General features: G+C 46.9%; 1 protein-coding gene and 1 pseudogene across 1 annotated transcript; one reads left to right on the top strand and one right to left on the bottom strand.

Annotated features, from left to right (window-relative positions):
* Positions 1 to 134: 134 nt before the first annotated feature.
* On the bottom strand, positions 135 to 17,574 carry HDC (histidine decarboxylase). Its single transcript, XM_036442502.2, has 12 exons — positions 17,417 to 17,574; positions 15,102 to 15,274; positions 11,259 to 11,372; positions 10,236 to 10,358; positions 8,720 to 8,854; positions 8,325 to 8,468; positions 7,296 to 7,362; positions 6,265 to 6,427; positions 6,082 to 6,172; positions 3,407 to 3,505; positions 1,377 to 1,478; positions 135 to 1,243 (listed from the first exon to the last, which is right to left on the bottom strand). Exons 1-12 carry the CDS (start codon positions 17,442 to 17,444, stop codon positions 491 to 493), a joined length of 1,992 nt encoding a protein of 663 aa, XP_036298395.1. The 5' UTR covers positions 17,445 to 17,574; the 3' UTR covers positions 135 to 490.
* Positions 17,575 to 24,580: 7,006 nt separating this feature from the next.
* LOC118714221 lies at positions 24,581 to 27,606 on the top strand (annotated as a pseudogene).
* Positions 27,607 to 27,892: the final 286 nt, after the last annotated feature.

Here is a 27,892-nt window from a genome sequence, read left to right as displayed (position 1 = left end):
TATCTCTCTCTCTCCCTCTCCTTCCCTCTCTGAAATCAATTTTTTTTTTTTAATTTTAAAGCAGAATCCAAACGTACATGCATTTAGGCTCCAGGACATGAGCTGATTAATTAATCAACATTTCCATCATCAAGTAAATCACACATGATAGGCTTTTTCTTTTTTCATAGACAAGCACAGTTTATTTCTACGTTACATTTCATATCACAAGCTAAAACCACAGAAGCTGCCTGTCCGTACACCACCCTGGGCCCTTCTCCCCTGACCAAACTGCTAGAACCTTCTGGACCAAGCTGGTTTACACTCTCCCTTTGTACACTTGTATGAGTCATAAAAACCTCTGTGAGAATCTGAAGAGAAAAAAAAAATTATAAGCTTCCCCCAATAAAAATGCACGCTCACATAAGCACACACAAACTCAGCGTACAATTCCCAGGGGCTCGGAGCCACCCTGGAACCCCTGGCTGGCCCCTAGGCTGGCACCCCTGGCCTAGACCATGGCCTGCAGGGGACAGCAGGGCAGCTGCAGCCCGCACTGCAGGCTGCACTCGGGGAAGCTGGGGACGCTGTAGAACTTGATGAGTTTCTTGAAGGCACTTTTCTTCAGCATCATCATCTCTTCGGGGAACCTGGAGAAGATGTTGGCCGCGGAGGAGGAGCCCCCGTTCTTCCCGGGCCCCTCGGAGGACAGCGGCTTCTGGGCACTCACGGGCACGCTGTTGCAGCTGAGCGAGCGCACGGCCTTCTTCTTGCTCCGCACGGACAGGTAGCTGATCAGGAAGGAGGACGGCTTGCGCTTGGCTACGGCCGGGGCCTCTTCGGAAAAGCAGTCGTCCGGCGGGTCCAGCGGGGTTTCCAGGGGGCAGCCATCTTCCCTCCCCAGGAGGCCGGCCCCCACGCGCTTCGGCTGCTGGATGATCCTCCGGACCTCGGCTAGGTCATCCTCAGCCCCGCCGGGGGCCTGCAGGGCCACCTCGTTGCTGCTCAGGGCTCTGGGGCCCCTGGGTTGCGGGATGAGGCCCCTGGCCTGAGGGCTCGGCTGGGAGGTGCAGTGCTGACTCAGGATGAGAGTGGCGGCATCACGAATGAGATTCCAGTCTCTCAGGATGTCCTCCCTGGTGGTGAACTGGGAGGTCACGGTGAAGCGGATGATCAGCTTGTCCTGGACAGTGGCCGGGATGAGGAAGATGCGGCCGGCCTTAGCTATTTCCTTCAACACACTCTCCGTGAGACAATTAGGACCCTGTTTGAAGGATAAAGAGAAGTGGAGTCTGTACCACATCCCCTGTAAGCACCGTCAAAAGCCCAGCTATTTACAGTTACATGCGAAGCCATCATTGAATAACATCATTGCTAGCCTCAGAAGAGGACGTTACCTTGAGTCGGAAAACCACCAGGCCAAGGTGCCTCTTGGCAGGAATTTCAAAGAAAGGGTCGTTCCTGACCAGAGATTCAAAGTACTTAGCCATTTCAGTCCCCTAGAATTGTAAATAGAGAGAGAGAGCTGAGATGAACAGTCAGGCAAGGGACAAGCATGCATTAACTTTCACTCTGCTACGTGGGTTTAGGACCTTCCAACCATTGAGACCGGATGGCTTTGGCCACATTTTCTTTTCTGTCTGATTTTGCTTCTCTTCCAAGCCAGAAACCTTCCCATGACTCCCTGTTTCTTGTCATTTCAGACCTACCTCCAGGCTCATGTTTCAGGGCCTTCTTTCAACTCACCCCAGAACCAGAAGGCATGTACTACCCTGTTTCCCCGAAAATAAGACAGTGTCTTATATTAATTTTTGCTCCCAAAGATGCGGTAGGTCTTATTTTCAGGGGATGTCTTATTTTTCCATGAAGAAGAATACGGTACACATTTATTCTTAAATGAAAATAAAGGAAATTTATTACCTGTATACGGTACGGTAGTACGGTAGTTGTCAAGACAAACTGTGAATCCTACCGAATCAAGAATTTACTCATTTATTCAATGACAATCATGTCATCAACTTCTGGAACATCATCATAACAATCCAATTCCTGAATTTCCTGATGAATTTCTTGTGACTCCATTTCTTTTGGAATCAGTGTACCAAATCTCTCATGTTTAGCCTGGGGGGGGGGGGGGGGCTTATTCTCAGGGGGGGATGCCTTATATTTCACTCAGAAGGAAACCTGTAAGTAGGTCTTATTTTTGGAGATGTCTTATTTTCAGGGAAACACAGTAGAATTTTGTGATCGAGACAATCTGGCCTCATAGCCTGGCTTCATAGCTCCTTGACCCGCCAAGGGGTCAAGGGAGGGCCAACACCCAGCCCAGGCCCTGCGTGCCCAGGGTGCTTCGTGAGGGTTGCAGCTTGTTTCTATGGCACATAAAGGCACCATCTTTCCCTCGCCTCCCAAACCTTTCCACCTCGCATGCCCTTGCATCCCCTTTTCCCCGATATTCTACAAAGAACGTACTCTATACATCATCTCCACGTTCACTGTGGAGAGGCTTTGTATCTGTTCAGAGGACACAGAGTTTCTGCTGGAGATGAAAAGTTTCTCGAAATTGAGAGTAGTGATGATTGCACATTGTTATTTCAGTAAACGCCACTTCCTTGTAGAATTACGCATGGTTAAAATTGTAAAGATTTTTAGGTATGTTTTAGCATAATAAAAAAAATGTAAGCTTTGTATCATATTGATCTTTTCCCGAAATTGGGTCATTTCAATTTTTTTCTGTTATCTCCTATGTTATTAACTAAACAAGAATAGGACTTGTCTTCTTTCATTTCTTAAAATTTCTCCAAGCATCCAATCATATCAATCAAGCATTTGCTAAGTAATTGCTATCACCTGGTTCTCACACCTGCTACTCTATTTCAAGGGAAGGCAAGGGATTCAGCTAATCAGGTCTTTGACTAGGACAGTGGTCGACAAACTCATTAGTCAACAGAGCCAAATATCAACAGTGCAATGATTGACATTTCTCTTGAGAGCCAAAATTTTTAAACAAACTTCTTCTAACACCACTTCTTCAAAATAGACTCACCCAGGCCGTGGTATTTTGTGGAAGAGCCACACTCAAGGGGCCAAAGAGCCACATGTGTGCCGACCACAGGACTAGGATGAAACTAGTCTCTCAACCAGAACCCTTGTCTCTCTCCACTGCCTGGTCTCTCTAAAACAGTCTTCAAGAACTCCTCGTGCTCAGGCCCTGAGGCCCTCTCAGGGAAAGCACCCTGCTTGATATTTCCTAGCTGCTTTATGTGTCTTGCTCTGCTCAGTGTTCCTCTAGCTAACAAAGAGATGGCCACCCTGACTAGTCAACTCCCAGCAGCCCGAGAACAGCCCCCGACACCTGCGCCCCGCCTTCCTCCCCACGGGAGGAAACCCAGCGCAGCCCGCAGTCCTCGCACAAATGATCACATACATGTCTGACGTGCGCTTGTAGATTCTTCACCCCGAAGGCCCGAATCACAAACCAGAGCTTAATAGAGCGAAACCGCCGGCTCAGGGGGATCTGCCAGTGCTAAAACAGAGGAGCACAGAGCCAGGTTAGAGACGGGACGCCGCCCCCTCACACCCTCCTGGGCCTCAGCATCCTTGCCTGCCCATTCCCCAGGGACGTGGGTATCACCAGATCTCTGAAGCGGTTGCTAAGGAGCAGCCAAAGCAAGTTACCCAAGGCTGCCCTGTCATGTGATGAAGTCACTGATGAAGGTGAGTAAGTCTTTGACCAAGACCAGGATAAGTGGAAATCAAGTCCATGACCCTGGACCAAGGAGAAGACACTTCATGCTTAAGAGCAGCTTTAAACATTTCACCCCAGGCTGAAACTCAAGGTAAGGAAGGGCAATACATTTTTCCCCCCTAAGGGAACCTCATTTCCTTGAACAGCAGAAAATACAGTTCTATTTCTCCTCCCTACCCAACCCCCAAACTTTAAAATACAGCGGTCAAGCCGAAACTGGTTTGGCTCAGTGGTAGAGCATCGGTCTGCGGACTGAAAGGTCCCGGGTTTGATTCCGGTCAAGGGCATGTACCTTGGTTGCAGGCACATCCCTGGTAGGGGGTGTGCAAGAGGCAGCTGATCGATGATTCTCTCTCATCGATGTTTCTAACTCTCTATTCCTCTCTCTTCCTCTCTGTAAAAAATCAATAAAATATATTTTAAAAATAAAAATAAAAATAAAAATAAAAAAATAAAATACAGCAGTCAAGAGCTCAGAGGCCGGAGCCCCACAGACCTGGTGTCTCCTGAGTCTGCCCCACCAGGCTGTGACCTTGGGCAGTGCCACCTACTGGTTCCTTGTGGGGCAGAAGAGGAACAGCACCCCCAGGGAAGCGGTTGAAAAGGCTGTAAAGAGCTTCACCGGAAGTTGACGGTCAGTTGGGCTATTTACACAATTAAAATGTGAGCCACAAACCACAAGTATTTCTGCCTCGCACATAGAGATGGTCATCATTTCATTTCACTTTCTCCGTCCTAACTTCTCCCCATGCCCTCGGGGGCATCTCTCCAGCTTTCAGATTTCAAATGAGCATCTGCAGGTCAGCCTCCGTTAGACTAAAATTGACTTTTTTTTTTTTTTTCCTGGTGACTAAATTCAACAGAGCTTAAAGTTCAAGGTTGCAGGCACCATAGATTTGAAATTTTTCAGCGCCCTATCTCATCAATGTCTCAGATCTGAAAACAGAGCAAAGGATGTGGGAAACATTTACAGTTATTCCGATGGGTAATGTGGTTTCTAGTGGCCTCTTCTACCACAATTTCTGTTGACTGAAAATAAATATTGACCCTACTCATCCACAGGATTGCCAAATCCTCCAAAACATGCTCACCTTCATCCTTCACCCCAGCTTCCTGGCCCAGGCGCAGTTGGGACCTTACCCCTTGGTTGACACAGTATTTCTCCCACATCAAATACTAAGCCTTTGATTTCCAGGCAAAACACTCGTGGTGAGCACCAGCTTGGAAACTCTTTTACCAGCAGAGGGCATCAAAACCCAGACACAGAGCAAAATCCCAAGGAAGACACCACCTCCACCACTTGTTTAGATGGACACTCGGAGAAAAATGAATGGATGCTAGGGGCCTTCTCTAAAAAATCATTGCTTTCCAGATGCTTATAAATTAGCTACTTTATTTCACCAGCAAATTAAAGGAGAGGCAGAAATTATTTTATTTTGATTTCTTCACACTGTCTATATACCCAGTTATTCCTCCTGTCACTATTCTAAAACCAACCCATGCTGACCCAGCTGGGTGGTTCCTGCTTATAGTGCCTTTGGGCTTACACTGGGTGACATGCTCTTCTTTCTTCCGCATTGTCTTACAGAGGAAACCTGTAAGATAGTGAAATACCCCTCTCCCGCCTCACATCCCTAATGTCAGAGAACAGTTGCTGAGTTTGGGTAGCTCCGGGTCCCCAGGAATGAAGCCCCTAAGTCTTCTCTCCCAGGATGCTGCAGCCTCCTGGGTGAAAAGGAGCTCGGGGCACAGGTCAGAGCAGTAGGGAAGACTCCCAGGTCACAGCAAATAGCAGCTTTAGTTTTCCAGGCGTTTCTTTGTAGACTTGAAAATTAAATCCATGGGATTAGAAGTGAGAGAAGAAAATGTACAAAGCAGCAAAAAGGTGGTTTAAGCAAGGAACCCATTTTCCTACTCAAGGAAATTCTGTGCCCTGCCCTGCTGCTGGGTGGCAGGCAGAAAAGATCGTTCAGGACAGAGGAAGAAGAGAATTGCTCCATTCCTGGTAAGGAGACAATTCTCAGAAAAATAAATAAATAAATAAATAAATAAATAAATAAATAAATAAATTTATTTTAAGGGGCCACAAAAATATTAAAATATAAATAAAATTTTAATAAAAGGGCCACAAGTATTTAGGAAAAGTGCAGACTGCCTCAAAAGTTGCTCTCATTTTTAGGGTTTTTAAGTGTCCTGCGTTTCATGCTGGGCACAGGTCTGCAGTAGCAGTATGATGGGGTGGACTCCCCATGTGCCACTTTCTGACCAGAGCTGACATACAGGAGACACTGGGGGGTCTCGTGCAGCCAACTTCCATTTCAGAGACCCCACCCTGTTTGCTCCTGGCCACTCACCATGAAGTCGGTGGCTGCGCCCGAGTTGGCATGCCTGAGGTAGACAGGGTTCACGCTGAAGGTCTGCTGCAGCTTGTACTTGTTCTTGACCCTGTGGGTTCCCGGGGGGCATAAGTGGCAGAGGCCTCTCCAGGGGGAGCAAGGCTTTCCCGGGGGAGCTGGGGGCCCGGCTGCCACACTCACCAGAACCCAGTGCAGTCGAAGTGCACCATCATCCACTTGGAAGGATTGAAGGTGAAGGAGTCGGCGAACTCAATGCCTTTCAGGAACCCCCGGAACTCGGGGCACAGGAAGGCAGTGCCCGCATAGGCAGCATCGATGTGGAGCCACAGCCCTTCCCTGGCACCTGGAGGGGCAGAGGCCGCCTGGCTGGGAGGTGGGGCCGGGGTGGGAGTGGGGGTTGCCAGCAGCCAGCTAAAAGGCATCTCTTATTTGGCCCAGCTGGCTGGGGGGCTACAGGAAGAGAGCCGGGAAAGGCCGGCCTGCTCTGGCTTCCCGGGACATCAAGGCCCGTGGCGATGAGAGGGCCTCAGTGTGAGGAGTGGGCTGGACGAGGCCCCCCCACCTCCTACAGGGAGAGCCTACGGAGCCCCGCCCTGGCCTTCTTCCCTCCCTGGCCAGGGGTCAACACCTGTTGGCCTCATCCTGGAGCTCTCTGGCACAGACCCCAACTTGCCGCAGGCGCGGAGAGCAATATTAATGCATCTAATACACACATAACGTTAACGTGTCTAGTACAGGCCTTAGAGAGGGATGTCCCTCATCCTAGCTGGTTTCTTGCTCAGAGACTTTAAACAATCACATTTGAGCTTTTTTCTGTCTTGATCTCCCTCGATGGTTTCCCCTACCCTACACTTTTCATTTTCTTAGCCTGGGTCAGAAGACATTTCCCTGTCCTCATTCTCCCTGTGCTTCAGGATGCAGCCCGCTTAACGCCAGTTTTGACATAAAATGAGAAGGGGAGAAGCCCGAGTGAGGCCCACACTGTGTCCTCCTAGGACAGGACGCAAGGGAGAGCAGCTCTCACCCCTCTGGGGGAGCAGTGGCCTGGCTGTCTGGGAGGACACATTTGTCACCCGTGGTGGCTCTTCCTACACTCTCCGCAGTGAGCATGGAGGGGCGGGTTAATTCCACAGAGTTCCTTTCAGGTTCTTGCTCTAGGGAACATTCTAGAATTCATGACTTGTCTTCCCAGCCAGACGGGGCAGACTTACATATGGGGCCCAGCTCTGAGAGGCAGTCAAAGGCACAGACCCCAGTGGTCCCCAGGGTGGCACAGACCTGGAGGCAAACACAGGAAGTTAACTCGGGAAGGTGGGCTCTTGGAGTTGGCTTCAAAGAAAATTTAACCACAGATATTATCTACCCCACCCTCTCCACTAGAGCAATGGGTATCTCACACTGCATTTTACCATGACCCACAGTAAGAACTGCATCTTAGCCCAGTAGTTGTGGCTCAGTGGTTAAGCATCAGCCCATGAATCAAGAGGTCACGGTTCGATCCCCAGTCAGGGCACGTGCTTAGGTTTCGGGCTCAATCCCCAGTGGGGGGCCTGTAGGAGGCAGCCGATGGATGATTCTCTGTCATCTTTGGTATTTCTATCTCTCTATCCCTCCCCCTTCCTCTCTAAAAGTCAATCAAGACATCTTTTTTAAAGAACGAAATAAATTTTATATGGTAACCTAGTACCTATATATATGTGTGTATTTAAAATAAAAGTTTCACCGAAACCTGTTTGGCTCAGTGGACAGAGCGTCGGTCTGCGGACTGAAAGGTCCCAGGTTCGATTCCGGTCAAGGGCATGTACCTTGGTTGCAGGCACATGCCCAGTAGGGGGTGTGCAAGAGGCAGCTGATGGATGATTCTCCCTCATCGATGTTTCTAACTCTCTGTCCCTCTCTCTTCCTCTCTGTAAAAAATCAATAAAATATATTTTAAAAATAAAAATTTCACCAAACAATACATCCTCTGGCTACAGGAATGCACTTGGAGATTTTTCTATCCATTTTTTCTTCTTCTTTTTTTTTTTTTTTTTTTTTTTTTTTTTTTTTGATGTGCTGGTTATGAACCCCCCAGATTTATTTTCTAACACACAAACAAATAGCGACTCATAAACTATAACACATTGCACTGGAGGGCCTTTCTGCTTCTGTTTGCAGCATGTTACTGACCTGAATTCTGCCAATATTCCTTCCTCACCGCCCAGTCTATCCGACTGAGCTCAGAACACATTCTGACTTACAAAGATGGGCACCAGGCCCTGCTCCTTGTCCTCCTCGATGGCTTTCTGAAGAGCTTCCCCTCGGAGTGAGAAGTTGCTATCCACGGGCAGAAACTTCATCTTCACAAGAGAGATCAAACCAGCCTTTTCCACGGAGGAGTGAGCCTGGCAGGACCACGGAAACCGTTAGCAGAGTCATCCTGGGAGGAGCACTCCCCGGAAACTGCTGAAGCCAGACTAAGGGAGTCCCTTATAACATTCAACACTGTCTGTCCCTGCGGTTCCTGGAGACAATCTCTCAGGCCTGGGTTCCCCTAAGCCCCAGGACACTCGTGTCTAGAAGAAAAGGACTCCAGGGCCAAGACTCGGGAAGCCAAGCAATGGCCTGAAGGTATGGCCTGTGGTGGGCAACTCACCTGGTCAGAGGCGTAGGCAACAAGCCGCGCGTTCAGGGTGGACTCGTCCGCCCCGGGCTCAGACGCTTTCATTTCCAGGATTTTGTTCTTTCTTGCCGCCAGTAAGGCGATCAAGGTGGACTCGCTGACTGTGCTCTGTGAGGGAAGAAGGAATAAGAGAACCCAGTGGCAGCCTCTCCCTGGGTTCTCTTCCAAATTCCCCAGGCTCTTCACAGGAGTGTGTGTGTGTGTGTGTGTGTGTGTGTGTGTGTGTGTGTAATAGCTATTCCTCTGGAAAGCATACAGCTCCTGCCTAAGCTCACAGACTTTTTATGCTTTCTCCATTCACAGCACCCTAAGCAATCCTGGGACACCTCTCTCTAACTTTCCAGGGAAGTAATGAAAGCACATTGTCACCTAAAACCAGCATCTTTATTTAGAGAGGCCACAGAAACCAAAAAGAGAAAGGTTAGCTCCTGATAGATACAAGTTTGGTTATAGGTATGCTTGTTCCTCTTGAAAAACATGCTTACAAGAAAGCACTCTCGCCCTAGCCGGTTTGGCTCTGTGGATAGAGTGTCGGCCCGCAGACCAAAGGGTCCTGTGTTCGATTTTGGTCAAGGGCATGTACCTTGGATGCAGGCTCAAATCAATGTGTCCCTCTCACATCAATGTTTCTCTCTGTGTGTCTCTCCCCATCCCTTCCACTCCCGCCCCCCAAAAAAAGTCAATGGAAAAATAACCTTGGGTGAAGACTTAAAAATAAAATAAAAGATTTTAGAGGCTATACTTTCTCATTATGATGCAGTAAAATTCAAAATATTATGTAGGATATACACTGAGTATAATATATATATTATATTTATATATTAGATTATAATATATAATGAATAACGTATATATTATATATTTATATGTATTATATTATAATATATAATGTATAACATATATTATATATTTATATATATATAAGTATATAAATATATATATATTTGAAGAACCATCATTTGATAGGTTTACAAAAGATAGGTTGTAGGACTGGACGAACTGATATATGCTGTTAATTCCTCACTGCCAAGGGCCTCCTGGACCTGGGAGGGATGGGAAGAACCTCTACGTGCTCCTCTTCTCCCATTAACGTAAGGTGTAAAGCGGGACAAGGGAGGGGAGTTGTCAGATTGTAAACTAAGAAATGTGAGTCCAGTAAGACAGGAAATGTGACGATGCGTTGACCTTTTCATCTTTTTCAAGGAAAGGAGAAAGAGCGGAGATGGTGGAAGCATCAGTGTGAACTAGTGGGAGTTGAGAAGGGAGTGGCAGCAATGGGTGGGGTTGGCCAAGGAGGGGGTGGTAGCTATGCCAGTGATGGCGTGGGCGATGATGGTGTCAACCACGCCAGTGATGATGGTAATGGCGATGGTGGGGTGAGAGTGACATATGGAGACTCCTGACGAACAGGAGAACTGCCCAGGCAAGGGTTTGGCTCATCTCTCACTACTTGTTCCCCATGCCAGGGGGAGTTGGACAATGGAGGCACCTGCAAGACGCCTCCCCCGTGGCTGCCAGGGTGGTGGTGCAGGAAGTGCTCTGGGAGGCCCAGCATTTTCGCCAGCCAGTCCATGACGTTCATCTCCAGCTCCGTGCACGCAGGGCTGGAAGCCTGGAAGAGGGAAAGCAGCCTTGTCCGGTTAGCCCCAGGGCACCAAGAGGGGCCCGCCAGCCCCAGAAATTCATCTGTCTCTGCCCTGGTGTTCCCCTGGCCGTGGCAGTATCTCTGGAGAAGGGGTCGAGGATGGGCCCTCTGCCCCAGCCCCACCCCATCCTCTATCAAATCAAAAAGGGAAAAGAATGTGGGGCTTTGGATTCTTGCCACCCTCGATGATGTGGATTCTCCTGGGACTCCAAGCCCTAGAAATGGTTGCTTCCATTGGGCTCCCCAAGCCCCTTAAATACCCAGCTGAGATGCACTTGCTAGGCCAGGAGGAAGTTTTAGGACTAAGAAAGCAAGCACTCCTTCCTGGAAATGATAGCTCCTATCTTCCCCTCTCAAACGCGCCCCCCACCCCCAACAACACACACACACATCCTCTAACAGTTCAGGCCTAAAATATAAAGCTATTCTAAGAGTATTCTGGCATAATTTAAAGCTGATTGGTGCTTCTGGGGTTATTAAGGGAAGTCTTGGGGCCTCAGAGACAAGAGCACAGGTGAAGTTGTATCTACAGGTGCCAAAGTGCTTAGTTAGGGTCACAAACAGTGGCAATAACCAGCCCTCAGTCCAAAGCTCCTCTCTTCTCTTTGAGCGGTGTGCTCACGGGGAAATAAGGTCCTTCAGCCTCACTTGCTTCATTTACAAAATGGGGCCTATACTCACGATTCCAAAGGATCACAGGACAAGTTGAGATCATTTAGGTAAAGCTTACGTCCAAAGACTATAGCCATGGTTGCTATTTAACTTGGAACCCTCGTCAGAGACCAGGACCAAATATGTGGGCCCCGGATGTCACTTCCTGCTGAGTCCCCATTGCCGCTGGTCACAGGTACAGCCGCTGCCACTCACCCAGGTGAATCCCAAGCAGTTGATGGCATCAGCCAGCATGTCGCCCAGCAGAGACGGCCAGGAGGTGAGAGCTGGGTAGTAGGCGTGCATATGGGGGCTCTGCCAATGGACCACCTGGAGGCAGAGCATGTACACAGTGACCCTGGGAGGCATGTGCAGGAGGCCATCCTCCCCAGAGACCCTCCCTGGCAAGGGAAAGCACCCCGTCTGGAGATGGGCTGCTCCCCACATTTTTAAGACAGCCAATGAAGTGACACAGCTCCGTACAAATCAGGCACATTCACAGTGTCCTTGCCACCCACATTTCTCATCCTCTCAGCTAGATCTCCAGGGGAGCATTTGCACATATGCAAAGACCAGAAGGGAAAATGTGAAATGGAAGCTGCTATAGGAATTAGGGTTGGGGGTTCTCGGTAATGTTCACATTAGTCTCCAGTGCTTATCTCCCCCGCCACCCCTGCCTGGTAATAAAAAGTAGGGGATACTGTTGAAGATGGCAGTTGCTTGTCTCATCCAGTTTTGTAAAAAGCAGTCTCTGTGTTAGGGATCGCTGAGCTCTCTGGGCAAGCATCTCCTGCGGGGGGTCGGGGTGAATGGATTCAAATCTGTCCTTAGCTCCCCAGTGGGGATGGAGAGAGGAGAGAAGAGGGAAGGAGAAGCGGAAGCCCAAAGGCACACAATCAGCTTACGCTGAATGTAAGGAGGAGCCCAGAAGAACAGGTCCCTGAAGCATCCTCACGGGCCTCCCTGATGATCTAATCTGGCTTCATCTCGCTTCTCTGCCAACACACCCAGTTTATCTCTTCATTCGTGGCCTTGAGCAATGCTGTGTGCCCTCACAGGAAGGAAGGTATTGCTCACACAGATATGACCCCCTAAAATCTGTCAGTTCATAGAAAGCTACAACCTATTCATTTCTTCCGCAAATCCTTGCCCAACTCCCCGGTCCCTTTGATCCCTTCCCTCAGCCTGTGGGACTCTCTCTTTCTAGCTGTTACGTTCTTCTGAGAACTCATTAGAGGACATCTTGGTGTAGCTTCGAGTTATTTATGGGGCACAAACTCCTGTTATCCCTCAAGCGCAAGGGTAGCGTGGATGGCAGAAGGAGCCTCAGGTTTAAACTCAAAGGCACGGGCTCCAGTGGTACCTCTGCCCGGACCAGCTGTGTCCCCTTGTCTGTTTACTCTGAAGCTACTGAACTTCAGCTCCAAGGATTCTCTTTTGAGATCCATCCTTCATTTTAATTTCTTAAAGGGGATCTTAAAATTTGTAGGGGATTCAGGCCCCATTAAACCAGGCTCTTCCCCTGCACCTCTCTCAACCTCAGTTTCTCATCAAAAACTAAATCCTGCCAAAACCGGTTTGGCTCAGTGGATAGAGCTTCAGCATGCGGACTGAAAGGTCCTGGGTTCGATTCTGGTCAAGGGCATGTACCTTGGTTGCGGGCACATTCCCATTAGGGGGTGTGCAAGAGGCAGCTGATCGATGATCCTCTCTCATCGATGTTTCTAACTCTCTCTATCCCTCTCTCTTCCTCTCTGTAAAAAACAAACAAACAAACAAACAAACAAAACAAAACAAAAAAACTAAATCCTGTCTCCTGGGGTTGCTGTACCAACTGGCCTGGAGGAAACGTGTCCAATGTAAAGCACCAATGTGAACAGCGACCACCTGGTGATGGACACATCACTTATCCGGACTTGACTCTTAGGTGGTCATACCACTTCCTCTGAGTTGCACCAGGCGGGAGGCATCATAGGGAACAGCAGCATCTCCCACTCTCCATGATTTACCTTATTTAATTCTCACAGCACCCCATGAGGTAGGTTCTCCCGTGACCCCTGTCTTACAGCTGAGAATTGGGGCCGGCTGAGAGGCAGCGTCCCTGGGATCACGTCCCTCGGAGGGGCAGGCAGCAGCGCCCAGACAAGCACCCGGCGCTGTCCGACTCCAGAGCCCAGCCGCCTGGGCAGGATGGCAGCCTGCCCTCTCTCTCCCCCGGCGGCTCTCCCTCAGCAAGAGCAGATTTTTCTAACCAGGATGGGGATTAAAGCCAAATGATCGTGGTTGTCTTTGTTTTCTTCGCTGCATCGTGGAGGTGGCCGGGAGAGAAAAGCTAACCCGGTTGTCAGTGAGACGCTGGCCAAAATGAGAAAGCAAAGGGCCCACAGCTCTCAGGCCGGCTCCGGGCGGCTGTGCAGCCTGTGAGATGAGATGAGCGATTGGGCCCCATTACCGACGTGCTTAGCGACATTATTGTGGAAACGCAGAGGAGGGCTCCATCCTCCTGACCCTATCAGGGGGCAATTGGGCGTTCTAGGGAGATACGCACAGCGAGATAAGCCGGAGGGGGCGCTTATCAAAACAGACAGGCCTCTCTGTCCAGAAATGAGCCCCTGTGACCACACGCCCAGCAACTGCTGGACTTTCTCAATCGCAGGAATCGGCTCATTTCCGCCTCTTCTGACGGTTGCTTCCCCGGCACTACCCACTTAACAGTTGGCCCCTCGGCAGATGACATTTGACAGATTCAAATCCACCAGATAATCTTATCGGGGAGCTAGCCTCCTTAGTAAAATTTGTACTGCTATAAAATTTTTCAAAAGATGCTTCTGACACAGGCTGCCTGGTCTGAGAGAGGAGGATTTGGCCGGGCACGAACTGGCCCTCACTGTCGGAGTTTGAGTAGCTTCCCGCCCCTGGCTCCAGGCACATGTCGGGCACACCCGAGGGAGGCCACAGCTCTTGGGGGTGACGGGAGCAGATCTCGAGTTGGCCTCGGGCAGAGCGGCTGGGCATGTGCTGGTCAGGGGGAGTGAGCGGGACAGCCTGTGGGGGGGGGGGGGGGGCACAGCCGAGGGAGGGTGCCTGGGGGCACGGCACAGCCTGAGGCCCTCCGTCACTCACCAGCGGAGGCCAGAGCCTTGGGAGAAAGACTGGCCCAGGTTAAAACCCTGTGTTTTCCAGGCAGGAACTCTGTGGCTTTGGGAAGACAACGAACTCTGTGCCTCAGTTTACTCACGTGTAAAGCAGGGATCATAGGGTAAGACAAGCTGGCCTGCAGCGCGGCTGGTACAGAGCCCAGCAAAGGGCAGCCTTCCAGGGGAGGAGGACCTGCACTGTCAGCGGGAATGCCCCCTCCCCCCCCCCCAGCCCCCCAGCTCCTCACTCCCGGCAGCAGGGACATGGCCAGGGCCCAGGGCCCATGGCCCGAGCCTCGGCTCCAGCCCCAGCCCCAGCCCCGTGCAGCACCCAGCTTCTGTCTGCGCCCTGGCCCCTGGCTGCCCAGGTCGTGCCCTTTGTCTCCAGTAGTGTGGGCCAGTCGGGGAAAGCCCCTGCTTACTCCCGAAAAGCAGCTCGATCACCAGACCTCAGCCTGATAAGGAAGGAGGTGGCTGCGCCTCACGGAGGAGAGAGAAGGGGCTGACGCCTCACTCAGCCTCCCAGGTGCCCAACCCTCGGGGGCTGTGTTCTCAGCCTCCTTCTCGCTCTGTCCCCTGTCCCATGAGCCCTGGTCCTGCGGCTGTGCTTCAGGGCCACCCCAGCCCTCTCTCTCCACCGTGCTCGCCACAGGTGCCCTTCCTCCTCAGACCCAATCTCACCTCCCCCCACCCATTGGACAGCCACACTTCTGACCTTATTCTCTCTCGCTCCCTGCCCGACACCACAGCTCCCCTGGCATCAGAAACCAGGTGTCAGTCCAAGTCCCGGCCCTCCACGTACCCAGAAGTTGGGTTTGAAGGTCGGCCGAGTGGCTGAAGGCTCACCCCAGGCCTTTCTCCTTGCCTCCCGCCCACCCATCTACGCCCCGACGGCCCGAGTCACTCCGCGGCCGTGTCTCACCCCGGGCATGATGACGCGCTCGATGTCCCCGAAGATGCTGTCCCAGCTGTCGGGGTCCTCGGGCGCGCTCTCGGGCAGCTGGGCTCGCAGGTAGCCGGGCCGCACGTCCGGGGTCACCCGCCGCTCCCGCACGGTGCTCAGGTACTGGCAGATGTAATCCACCATCTGCTTCCCTGCAGGGGGCAGAGGAAGCGGCCTCGCGTCCCTGGCCGGGCCTGGCCCAGAGTGCTGTGCCCTCGTGTCTGGGCTAAGAAACGTGGTGAAAGGGAGAGGGGCTCATGGGGGGTGGGGGGTGGGGAAGATTGGATGCCTAGCAGAGGCCTTGTTTCCAAAGGAACAAAACGAGTGAGGGGGTGAATGAATGATGGAGGGAATGTGTGAGTGGACAAATGAACAAGAGGGAAAAATCTCCAAAGCATGAAACTCCAGGGTCAACGTAAACCTTTTTCTTTTCCTCCCCTTCCCTAGTCGGTATCAGCCTTGATCATCTCTCCCACCTTTCTCCCAAAAACAGAGCATCTGTCAGTGCATTGCCTTACAGGTTCAGCAGAAACTCTGTGGCTCCTTCTATGCAAACACTGTTACACACACACACACACACACACACACACACTCACACACTCACACGCGCACTCCCACACGCACACAGACCACACGCTTTGTTGGCACAGATGGCAAGTTCCCAGCCCGGGTTCTGATGAAAGGGGGGAAATCTATCTGTTCACCATTCCCAATGGATCAAAAATTCCTCATATGTCTTAGAGCCATAGACTTCTTTAAGAATAGGATTAAAACTATAGGCTGGCATGCATGCAAAATTTGGTCTAATTTCTGAGGTTCATGGAATTCCTAAAGCACAATCACAGGCCCCAACTAAGAACCCTGCACTAGCCTGGAATCTTGCCTGAATCACTTTACCTGCACACACCCCCACCACCCATGCTTAGAACAATTTTAGATGCTCCCCCCCCAAAAAAAAAATTTTTTTTAACCAAATGAATGAACAAACAAATAGGCAGAAAGATAGCCTAGCCAAAAACTCGGAAGCCCCTGCAAGTGATTTATTCTCCAGGAGGATGTGCCAGTCTGTGGGGCCTCTGTTGGAGTCTCTCTCGGGCTCTCTCTCTCTCTCTCTCTCTCTCTCTCTCTCTCTCTCTCTCTCTCTCTCTCTTTCTCTCCCCCCCCTCCCCCCGCGTCTGTGTCTGCATACTCATCTCTCTTTCTCAATATATATAATTCCTCCTTGGTACTCCTTATGCTCCTTTTCCCCATGCAAAAAATCAAGTACAATAAAATAGAGGAATGGAGAGGGAATCTGAGCCTCTTCCCTCTGCACCACCTCATGCAAAATTCCTACGACAGCCTCGGACAAAACCGGGCATGAGGCAAACGCTTCCGTGCCCTTCTCTCTTCGTTTTGCTCTCCTTCACCCCTCCCACGGCCCGATGCTTCTCCTGCCTGCAGCAGGCCCCCTTCCCTCCAGAGGCCAGGGAGCCCGGGGCCCAGCCCTCCACTTGTCCAGGGACAGCACAAAATGTATCTGTGTTCCACGCACACACAAGAACCTGCTCTCGGCCGAAAGTGTTTTCAGAAGCAGCGATAGAAGCTAGCTCAGATTAACTTCTACAGGCTGACAGCCACTTAGTGAGTTATGTCTGGATGGAGGAGAGGAAAAAAAAAAAAAACTTGGATTCTGACCCGGGGCAGTAACTTACAGCAAAGGAATTTCAGCAAACACAACCAGATAGTGGGAGGAGGATGTAAAAACTTAGAAAGAAATGACAAGCAACCACCCAGGAGAGCCATGCCTGGATGTGGGATTCCCTTTGGTTTTGCTCCACATACAAGGCTCGATGTGTAGCGGGTGCACACTAAACCTGTACAGAATGTATGGCCGAAAGAAAGAACACTCCTGAAAAGTCCACACGTAGAAAAATGAATACTAAGAAAGAAAAAATCTTGCAGTGACTACAGAATACTTAGGGATTCCCCCCCCCCCCCATTTCAGGATATGAATAATCAATGCCCCGTTTGCCATTTAGAGGAGCAAGAATCCAAATCCTCTATTTTGTGCGAGAGTAGAAAAGCATGGCATGGCAGAGTGGGCATATATGAGAGTGGGTATATGAGAGGAAGAATGAAAGAAATGGAGAGAAGTTTTAGGTTTGGTCCCACATTCTTTTCGCAGAAAAAAAAAAAAAAAAGTTTGCAGCAGCCAAACTAACTCCCAGTCAAATGACACCCCAGAGTGTAAGGACCCACAGCAGCCCTTGCGGCTGGCAGCGGGGAAGAGGGCCCAGGGTGCCCTGGCTCACCTCGCTCTCTGTACTCCTCGGGCTCCATCGTCTCAGTCAGGCTCAGTCAGTCTCACTCCTTCTGACAGACTCCACGAGGTCCCAGGAGCGCTCCTGGGCAGCAGGCTGGGGCCCTGTATTTAAAGGGGCCTCCTGCCTCCCACCTTAGCTCCACCCTCCAAAAGCCCTTCCTCTCAGCTGAATCAATCCACCCCTTCCTCTGCCAACGCTCTGAGGGACAGTGACCACGACTTTGATCAAGGAATGGAGGAAGAAAGGTTGCACTTAGCAACCCCAGCCTGCAGGGCAATGTGGTGAAGAGCCCTCAGTTCTGTCTGCCCCTGGCCTCAGACAAGCGCCAGCCTCAGACAAAGCTCCCAGCCCACGGCCCAGGGCATGCAGAATAAGCAGCACAACTCATTAGTATTGCTCCTGCCACTGCTTCCCCATGGGCAGGGAGGGAGGACTGGGCACTTAGAGAGATGCAGGCGCTGTGCTCAGGAGTAGGCAGATGTTATCATCTGGCACAATGAGTATTTTTATTGCTACATAATACATATTGTTGTAAAGAGATGAGAAAACACAGATAAGCAAAAAGAATAACAATCACCAGTCATAATCACTCTTAGCACTTAAGTGTGTGTGTGTGTGTGTGTGTGTGTGTGTGTGTGTGTGCATGGATGTATAAAGGGACATACAGAAACCTAAATGTTCATAGCGGCATTAATCATAACTGCCAAGAAGTGGAAACAACCCAGATGTCCATCAGCAGATAAATGGAGAAATACAATGTGATATAGCCATTCAACAATTAGAAGGATGGAAGTGCTGACACATAACACGGATGAACCCTGAGATTACGTTAGTGAGAAGAGCCAGTCACAAAACACCACATCTTATATGACTCCATTTATTGGAAATGCCCGGAATAGGCAAATCAACAGAGACCGAAAGTAGATTACCGGTGGCTCGGGGCTCTGGAGTCGAGGTATGTGAGGAGTCAGAGGTTGACAGCCAGAGGAACACGGCTTGGGGAGTTTCCTTCTAGAGGGTTGCTGGAAATGTTTAAAAATTGATTATTGTGATAGTTACACAATTCGGTGAATATCCTAAAAGTACTGAATTGTACACTTTAAATGGGGCACTTTATAATATGGAATTATACCTCAATAAAGCTTTCCTTTATGGGAAAAGTAATATTGACAGGGGTAATAGCTGACATTTATTGACGCATAAAAAAAGTACCAAGTACCAAGTTAGGCGATTTAAATGGAAAATTATCTGTTATTTTCCTGTCAAGTGTTGCTTCTGCTCCATTATTTCTCTTCTATCCTTCTGCAAGTCCAATTATGCTTATTTTTTTAATATATATTATTGATTTCTTTTTTTTTTTTTTTACTGAGAGGAAGGAAGAGGGATAGAGAGTTAGAAACATCAATCATCTGCCTCCTGCACACCCCCTATTGGGGATGTGCCTGCAACCAAGGTACATGCCCTTAACTGGAATCGAACCCGGGACCCTTCAGTCCACAGACCGAAACTCTATCCACTGAAGCAAACCGGTTAGGGCTCCAATTATGCTTATGTTAAACTTTTTTATCTTGTCTCATAAGTACATAATATATATATATAATTGTATATGTCTATATGTGTGCATATATATTATATATTATGATACATTGTATAACATATACATTATAGATATAAATTATATTATATGATATTCTTTTTACTTTCCATTTTCTTGTCTCTTACTTTCAGTTTGGAATTTTTTTCCTAACCTATCTTTGCTTTCTCTATTCAGATATATATATATATATTTGGTAAGGAATTAAAAACTATAAAAAATGAAAATTTATGCCTGGTAGTGTGGTTCATGGTTCAATTCCTAATCAAGGCACATGCCTGGGTTGTGGGCTCAGTCCCCAGTGGAAAGATTGCAGGAGGCAGCCCATCAATGATTCTCATCATTGATGTTTCTATCTCTCTCTCTCTCCCTTCCTCTCTGAAATCAATAAAAAAAAATATATTTTTAAATAAAAATTCTACACCTGAAGAAAATATAATAACACTGAGAATAGAAAACCAATAAGTAGGTTTATCATAATACTAGATATTTTTTCTTCATCATTTCCCCTTAATTGCTCACTTATTCAACAAATATCTTTTGGCCCCCTTCTATCTTCCAGTTGGTGATATAGTGGAGACCAAGACAGACACCAACTCAAGGCATAATGAGTTTATAATCTAGGAGGACAGATGCTCCAAAGTTTTCTCAAAGGAGCACTGTAGGATGTCTTTCTATATGCTCTGAAGTTTTTATTAAAACAATCATGAAAAAATCCTGAGTATACAATTGTACCTAACGACGATAGTAAACATTATTATTAATAATGTGCTTCAATGTTTGATGCCAAGAGTCTCTGAGATATTGGGCAAGAATGTTTGGACACAGAGTCAGTCCCCTGGCAGACTGAGGATTTTTTTTAAAGCAGCTATAAGCTCATTCAAGTGTGAGCTTTCTTAATACATATTTTCTATAGCAAAGTAAATGTGCAATTTTACTTTGAAATAATTCTTGAGCATTGTCATAAGGATGACAACTGTAAAATAATTATGAAAAATTGTAATACAAAAATGAATGCCTGCCCGGCCAGTGTGGCTCAGTTGGTTAAGCATCATCCCATGTACCAAGAGTTTGCTGGATTGATTCCAGGTCAGGGCACATTCCCCTGGCTGCAGGCTCAATCCCAAGCAGGAGGCAGCTAATCAATGTTTCTCAGATTGAAGTTTGTGGGGTTTTTTTTTTCTCTCTCTCTCCTCTCTCCTTTTCTCTCTCTCTAAAGTCAATAAAACATTTGTTTAAAAAAATTAATGTTTTGCTGACAGTTACCTGGCACACAAAAAATTCTTACAAAAAAATCAAGAAGACATTTAAATAATCCGCAAAATTCAAAATTATAAATCGTGTAACCAATCAGTAGTAAGTTGAAATTGATTAAATCATCTATTTTCTTCTTCTTTTTTTAACATATTGTTATTGATTTCAGAGAGGAAGGGGGAGGACGAGAGATATAAACATCCATGATGAGAGAGAGCCATCACGCCCCCCAGTGAGGATCGAGCCTGCGACCCAGGCATGTGCCTTGACCGAAATCAAACCCGGGAGCCTTCGGTCCGCAAGCTGACACTCTATCCACTGAGTGTGCCAGCCAGGGCTACATCATCTTTTTCAAGTGGTGTCCCACAAGAATTTTTAAAACATGCAATACCTGACTATTTAGTCAGGGGCACTGACTTCTTTTCCCATAGATTGTCAAGTGTAAGAAATAACAGCCAACACAACAATAGCTATCCTGGGTAAGGTATGTACACATATAATACCTTAATACAAAAAAATGAGGAAAATAACACACAATAGCTATCCTGTTTTGAACCATAAATATATAGATCATATAATAAAGTTGTATCTTTTTGCTGTTGTTAATCCTCACATGAGGATATTTTTTTTCATTGCTGTTCAGAGTGGGGGGAGGGGAAGAGAGAGAAACATCAATGTGAGAGGGACACATCAACCGGTTGCCTCCCACACACACCCCAGTCAGGGAATAGAAGCAAACCCGCAATCCATATACGTGCCCTTGCCTGGGATGAAAGCCCACAACCTGCCTAGCAAGTTTTTTCAGCAGACAGAGCATTGGCCTGCAGACTGAAGGATCTGGGTTCAATGCCTGGGTTGCCCGCTCGATCCCCAGTGGGGGACATGCAGAAGGCAGCCAATCAATGATTCTCTCTCATCATTGATGTTTTTATCTCACTCCCCCTTTCCCTTCCTCTCTGAAATCAATAAAAATATATTAAAAAAACAAAACAAAACACACAACCTTCCAGTGATTGGGCCAACACTATCCACTGAACCACAGAAGCCAAGATTATAGTTGCATCTTATTGGTCACATCACATAATAAAGTTGCATCTGATTGGTTAATTCTTGGTACTAGGAATCTTTATATATAAGTACAGGCACCTGATTTTTTAAAAAGTCACTTTAGAAAAAAAAAAAAAGCAATTACTGTTATTATTATTTTTGTAAATCAATCAAAATTATATCTATTTTAGCCAAAACCGGTTTGGCTCAGTGGATAGAGTGCCGGACTGCAGACTGAAGGGTCCCGGGTTCGATTCCGGTCAAGGGCATGTACATTGGTTGCAGGCACATCCCCAGTGGGAGGTGTGCAGGAGACAGCTGATCAATGATTCTCTCTCATCAATGTTTCTAACAGTCTATTCCTCTCTCTTTCTCTCTGTAAAAATATCAATAAAAAATATTTTAAAAGATAAGATTTTTTTTTTAAAGCAGCAAAATTATACCTTTTTTAGGGTCAGATTGGCAAAAAATAAATTTTGGGGGTATGCTACAGAATTTTAATAATTAGTTTATATGTGCTTTGAGAAGAAAAAGGGTGAAAATCACTGGATTATATAGAACTATGTATTTGTATATGAAGGAAGCATTACATATCAACTGTGTACATGAGATCTAAGCTATTCAAATGAAAAACCAAATAAGCAATTAATAAAGTACAGTGGACAAATTCTCTCTCATCAAATAGAGATCAGGTGAAAACTTTTCCAGGAAGCAAATGTTAGTTTTTTTGGGTTACATATATATCTAAAAATGAAGAGGCCCAGAAACTGCATCCAAATTACATTCACTATTTTATTTTCATGAAAGTGAAATATTTTTAAAGGAGCTCAGGCCATCAAATGATTTTTAAAAAACAATTATAAGACTATCTATATATCTATATATTTGGAAAACACTATTAGCAAATCACAAAAATATTGATATCAAAATTTTGTTTTGGAACCAGAAATGTATTTCCAAGGATGATACTGTGTTTTCCATCATAGGTTACACAGAGTAATCTGAGAATGGATTCGGAGAGCTTACGTCAAACTGAACCCATATGCATTGAGATGTTCTCATAACATGAGAAAGCAAATAGCAAACATCAATCAAAACTACAATATGCCAGTTATCTATAATGAAATCCAAGTACAGTAAATAGTACTTAATGAACCAACAAATGCATTAGTTAGTTCATTCCTAAGTAGACCTGACATGAGGGAAGGAGTTATTTGTTCAACAGAAGCCAGGTGAATAGAAGAGATTTTTTTTTCCTATTTGCTATATAAGCCTGAGTGCTAATGCCGTGGGAACCTATCCATATGGACATAAAGTTCCAACAACAATACTGTATTTTCATCTGAAAAGGTTTTTCTTCTTGGTATATTTTGAGTCCATTCTCAAGGTCTTCCAGGTATTAAAGCACAAAGAAACTTCATAGATTTTATCTGGAAGAAACTTTGTATAGAGTAATGCAGAAAAAAGTCAGTCATATCAGCAAAAAGCATCCATGAATATGTCTATCAACTTATCAACTCCTGTTATGGGAAAGTGTTTCTTTTAATGTTGGGTAAATAATTTCAGGAATGATCATATTGAAGAAACACATATTGGCATACATTTTCATTAGCAATATGTTTTGGATAAATATATTGGTATACAGATCTTTTTGTTATAAACAAGCATCATCCAAATTACATGGATTTCACATATATTCTCTTATCTCTTTAACTTTGCTCTTTTTGAATGCCATAGAAGAAAGCTCCCCAACTCCCAACACTCCACTGCAATGAACAAATAGAGCAACCCAGTGACAGAGTGAAGTAGAGTAATTACTTTGCCATTCATATCATAAGAGATTGACATAAGAAAATAATTCCTAAAGGCCAATGAAAAAAATTACATCCCCAAGTCCTTTGGAGAAGTAATTCAGATATAATTAAAATAACAATAAATGAAAGTTCGTTGAGAAGCACAGTCCCTGCAGATACCACTCTCATCAGATGAAGATTTCTCAAAGCATCAGACTCAACTTCAAATCTGGAATCCCAGAGTCCCATAGGGAAGTGTTAAAATCTGAACCAAGAAATAAGGCAACAATACATCTAATGAGTTCAGTACATAACCAATACTATTCTAGATGTATAGAAAAGAAATAATTAATTACAAGGAATTAATTCATTAAATCTGAACACTCAGGGCATTGGGCTTGATTCTCTCACGGGCCCTCACCAAGAAAGACTGCTCTGGAAGATGTCTGTTCACACATAAAAGGAACTAACTAACCATCAAAGTGGCAAATCCATCCTTACATCATGGAAACACATTAAGTGCAGGTTTCTGAAAACTTTTATATTATTTTATTTTGTACATTCTTAAAATCCTCTGCTCAAGCCCACTGAAAACAGAAGCTAAAAAGAGAAAAAGGCAACCCGTTTCTCTAGTTATAAATTCTTGTCTCAATGATTTCATAGAACAGTAAATCAAGTGTAGATGATTGAGGATTGATACGAATCCTACATAACAATCAGATCTGAAAGAATCTGATACTATCATAGACTTCCTCCTTTTAAGTGCTAATTACTTTCTCCCATCTATCCATTATATAAAAGATCAAAATGCTTTCTTGCACCAGGTTAGTCTCTAGCAGAACAGAAAACTAGAAATAAATTAGCTTTTAGAAGCTTGTTTCCAACAGTCTCAAGGCTCTTCAGGGCCAAGCTTAGTCTGGAGGCAAGACTGTACCATGGCTGTGCTCCGGGATGAACACATGAAGTTGCCTTCTCCACTTCAACACCGCATGCCAGGGACCCCCACCTAACATAGGCCCATGCATGCACTAAAGTAATGAAAAGCAGACATAGAAAAAGTAGCTTCATGCTACTTAAAATATGACCTGGCTTTTGTAAAATGTAGTTTTAGATGATTTAAAATTTATGTCAAGGCATTTTTATACACTAGTAATGATGTCTCAGACAGAGAAACTAAACAATTTCATTACCATAGCAACAAAAATTTAAGATCCCTAGTAATAGCCCTGGCTGGTTTGGCTCAGTGGATAGAGCATCTGCCAGCCAACTGAAGGGTCTTGGGTTTGATTCTAGGAAGAGACATGTACTAATTCCCAGCCCTGGTAGGCATGTGCAGGAGGCAATCCATCTCTTACGCCAATGTTTCTCTCTATCTCTCCCCCTCCTTTCCACCCTCTCTATAAAAATCTATGGAAAGAGGAAACGGCAGAGAGCCCTGTGGCAGCCACACATGTGCAAGTTGCCATGATGGAAGTCAAAGCAAAACAAAAATTCACAGAAAAAGTACAAAGACGTCACAAGAAAAACAAACAAACAGATTTTATAAAAACAATGATTCTGGTTTTTCAAAGACATTCCAAAGAAAAGTTGTTAAGGAAGGTGGACCTAAAATCACATCTAAGAACTTCCAGAAAAGTGCCACAAAACCAGGAGAGAAAGGTGTGAAGCAGTTCAAGAATAAACAACAAGAGGATAAAATACCAAAGAACCAATTCCAGCAGGCAAATAAATTCAACAAGGAGAGAGAACTCCAGCCAGACAGTAAAAGTGATGAGTCAGCAGCCAAGAAACCCAAATGGGATGACTTCAAAAAGAAGAAAGAACTGAAGTAAAACAGACAACCCAGGGATAATATCGACAAAACAGATTTGGCAGATCGTGAGAAAACTGTGATAAAGAAAAGAGTGAAGTTAATGAGTGATTTGCAGAAGTTGATTCAAGGAAATATAAAAACGCCCTGACCGGTTTGGCTCAGTGGATAGAGCGTTTTGTGGCACTTTTCTGGAAGTTCTTAGATGTGGACTGAAGCATCCCAGGTTCAATTCCGGTCAAGGGCATGTACCTTGATTGCAGGCACATCCCCAGGAGGAGGTGTGCAGGAGGCAGCTGGTCGATCTTTCTCTCTCATCGATGTTTCTAACTCTCTATTCCTCCCTCTTCCTCTCTAAAAAATCAATAAAAAAAATAAAGGAAATATAAAAACTACTAGGCACTTGTGCAGGGATATTCCTGCAAGTCTTCTGGCGGCTTCCCTCCTGCGCTCCCCGCCCCCCCCCCCCCCCCCGCCCCCCGTCGTCCTCCCCCGCTTCCCCCCCCCCCCCCCCCCCCGCCCCACCCCGTCCCCACCTCTCCCAATGCGGTGGGCAGGGCGGGGCAGGCGGCCACCTCCACCATCAGCTCCTTTGGCCGCATGCTCACTACCACCACCGAAGTGCGCCTTGCCCTGCAAGCCCAACCTGCTGCCCCATCGCTGCCATTGCCTCCGCGGCCATGCCCACTGCCACCACCTCTGGGGCTGCGCACATCCCCACTCACCCACCTGACCCGCCCCGCCTACCGCGCTGGCTGCCTCCTGCCACCGCTGCCTGCATGCCTCGCCCCCACAGGCTGCCAGTGCTTTCCCTCCAGCAGCCGCAGCCGCCTTGCTTTCCACTTTCCCTCCCTCTTCCTTCTATGCCGTCTTCAGTCTTCACTCCTCCCTCCCCTCTAGTATGCAAATTAACCACCATCTTTGTTTTATTCATTTGCGTTCTATCTGATTGGCTCGTAGGTGTGGCTGGTGGGCATGGCTTGTGTAGCAGAGTGACGGTTAATTTGCATTTTACTCTATTATTAGGTTAGATTGCATTTGCACGTGATTCAACGCGTGTGATGCAGTGTCACATTCAGTTTGGCAATGAAGAACAGAGAAAACAGGCTTTTGAAAAAGTGCAAGATGACTTGGTTGGATTAAGTAAAGCTAAATATTCCAGAAATATTGTTAAGAATTTTCTCATGTCTGGGGTAAACCGCAGAATGAGGAGATAATCTGAAGTTTTAAAGGCCATGTGAGGAGGATGCTCCGACACGCGGAAGGCTCGGCTGTCGTGGTGTACCATACGACGACAAAGCCATTGTAGAGCAGAGAAACATGTTGGCAGAGCGCTCTATGGGAACACATTTCAGCCTTACAAGTCAGCAGATCACCCAACTCTGGACCAGGTGTTAGAAGTACAGCCAGAAACACTAGAACTTACCATGAATGAAATGAAACAGATTCTAACTCCAATGGTCCAGAAGGAAGCTGTGATGAAGCGCTCATTGGTGCACAAAGTATTCTTGGACTTTTTAACCTATGAGCCCCCAAAGCTAAGATCAGAAACGGTCGAAGCCACCCGTGAAGTGGCGGTATACCTGGCGCATGCACAGCACACCCAAGGACAGGAAAGTGACTGTTGAAAAGGTGGCTAATGACCTATACTTCCATTTGGTTTTTACTGGTGGCATTTGATTGTGAAGCAGATAATCATATCTGAAATCATTAGTTCCTTGTCTAACGTATTAAATGACAAATATGGAAGGAAGGCCCTGTTGTATCTAAAGCTCCCAAGATCCTGCACATACAGTACAAGAAACCAGTGAAGTTCTGCAAAAAGGAAATGGAAACGCACACAGTAAAAAAGGTAACAGAGATCCATCTCCCCAGCTTCGTTAAGCTACCTGCAAGATGACACCCAAGAACGGTGCTAGGTAAGTCTGCCTGTGTGTTGGTGTCTTGCATCCTGGGAGCTGCCATTGTAGACACTCAACCTGCCGTGAATGCCATTGCCAGCTTGGCAGCAGCAGAACTGTGTCCTGGAAGCAAGGATGGAGAGTCTCACCCTGCAGGACATCCTGCAGGGCATCTTGTTTTGAAGTGGTTAGTAGAGCAAGACAAAATGATGAAAGAGCCGAAACCAGTTTGGCTCAATGGATAGAGCGTCAGCCTGCAGACTGGAAGGATCCTAGGTTCCATTCCGGACAAGAGCATGTATCTTGGTTGCGGGCACATCCCCAGTAGGGGGCGTGCAAGAGGCAGCTGAACAATGATTCTCTCATCGATATTTCTCTCTCCCTTCCTCTCTGTAAAAAAAAATCAATAAATTATATTTTTTTAAAAAGAAGAAAGCGGAAGATATGGTTGTTTTGCAAAAACACTTGTAGAGCGTGTTGGTACGAAGAACCTGACGTCCTGGGCTAGTGTAAATCGAGGTGCCATTCTTCTTTCTAGTCTTCTCCAGAGTTCTGATCAAGAAATTGCAAGCAAAGTCAAAGCTGGACTAAAAGCCTGATTTCCACATTGGAGAGAGAGAAAAGGACCAGCAGAGTAGAAATGCTGCTTATAAACACTGTCTGTGTAGATGGAAACAAGTAACAAGATGGAATCATTGTTTCTCTGATGACCTGTTTTCCCAGAGTGGAGAGAAGGGCTAGGGTCCACCTGGCTGGTAATTTGTGTACTCTGTTTATGTGTTTCTTCTTTGTAAAGAATACATGGGGTCCCTCCTGTCTTGCCCAGTCCCGATCCCCGATTGGGGCCATGGGGGCAGGCCAGCCAGGAGGGACTGTGGGAGGGCTCCACGGTGTGTCCAGCCCTCTCGCCTAGTCCCAATTGGCTGGACCCCAGCAGCAAGCTAACCAACTAGTCAGAGTGTTTGCCCCCTGGTGGTCAGTGTGTGTCATAGCGACTGGTCGACCAATCTGTCAGAAACTTAGCTTTTATTATACAGTATATGATGCTTTTTTTATTTTTTTAAG

The sequence above is a fragment of the Pipistrellus kuhlii genome, unplaced genomic scaffold, assembly GCF_014108245.1.
Source record: "Pipistrellus kuhlii isolate mPipKuh1 unplaced genomic scaffold, mPipKuh1.p scaffold_m20_p_1, whole genome shotgun sequence".
NCBI lineage: Eukaryota > Metazoa > Chordata > Mammalia > Chiroptera > Vespertilionidae > Pipistrellus > Pipistrellus kuhlii.
This window is presented reverse-complemented; position numbering and strand designations above follow the sequence as displayed.

Bases quoted from the DNA above. Each gene is read 5' to 3' on its own strand.
- HDC (XM_036442502.2), bottom strand. From the start codon at position 17,444: ATGGAGCCCGAGGAGTACAGAGAGCGAG. The intron at 8,855-10,235 runs GTGCCTCCATTG...CTTCCCTCACAG, and splicing joins ACGGGGGAGGCGTCTTGCAG to AGCACAGTCAGCGAGTCCAC. The intron at 1,479-3,406 runs GTATGTGATCAT...TTACAATTCTAG, and splicing joins TACAAGCGCACGTCAGACAT to GGGACTGAAATGGCTAAGTA.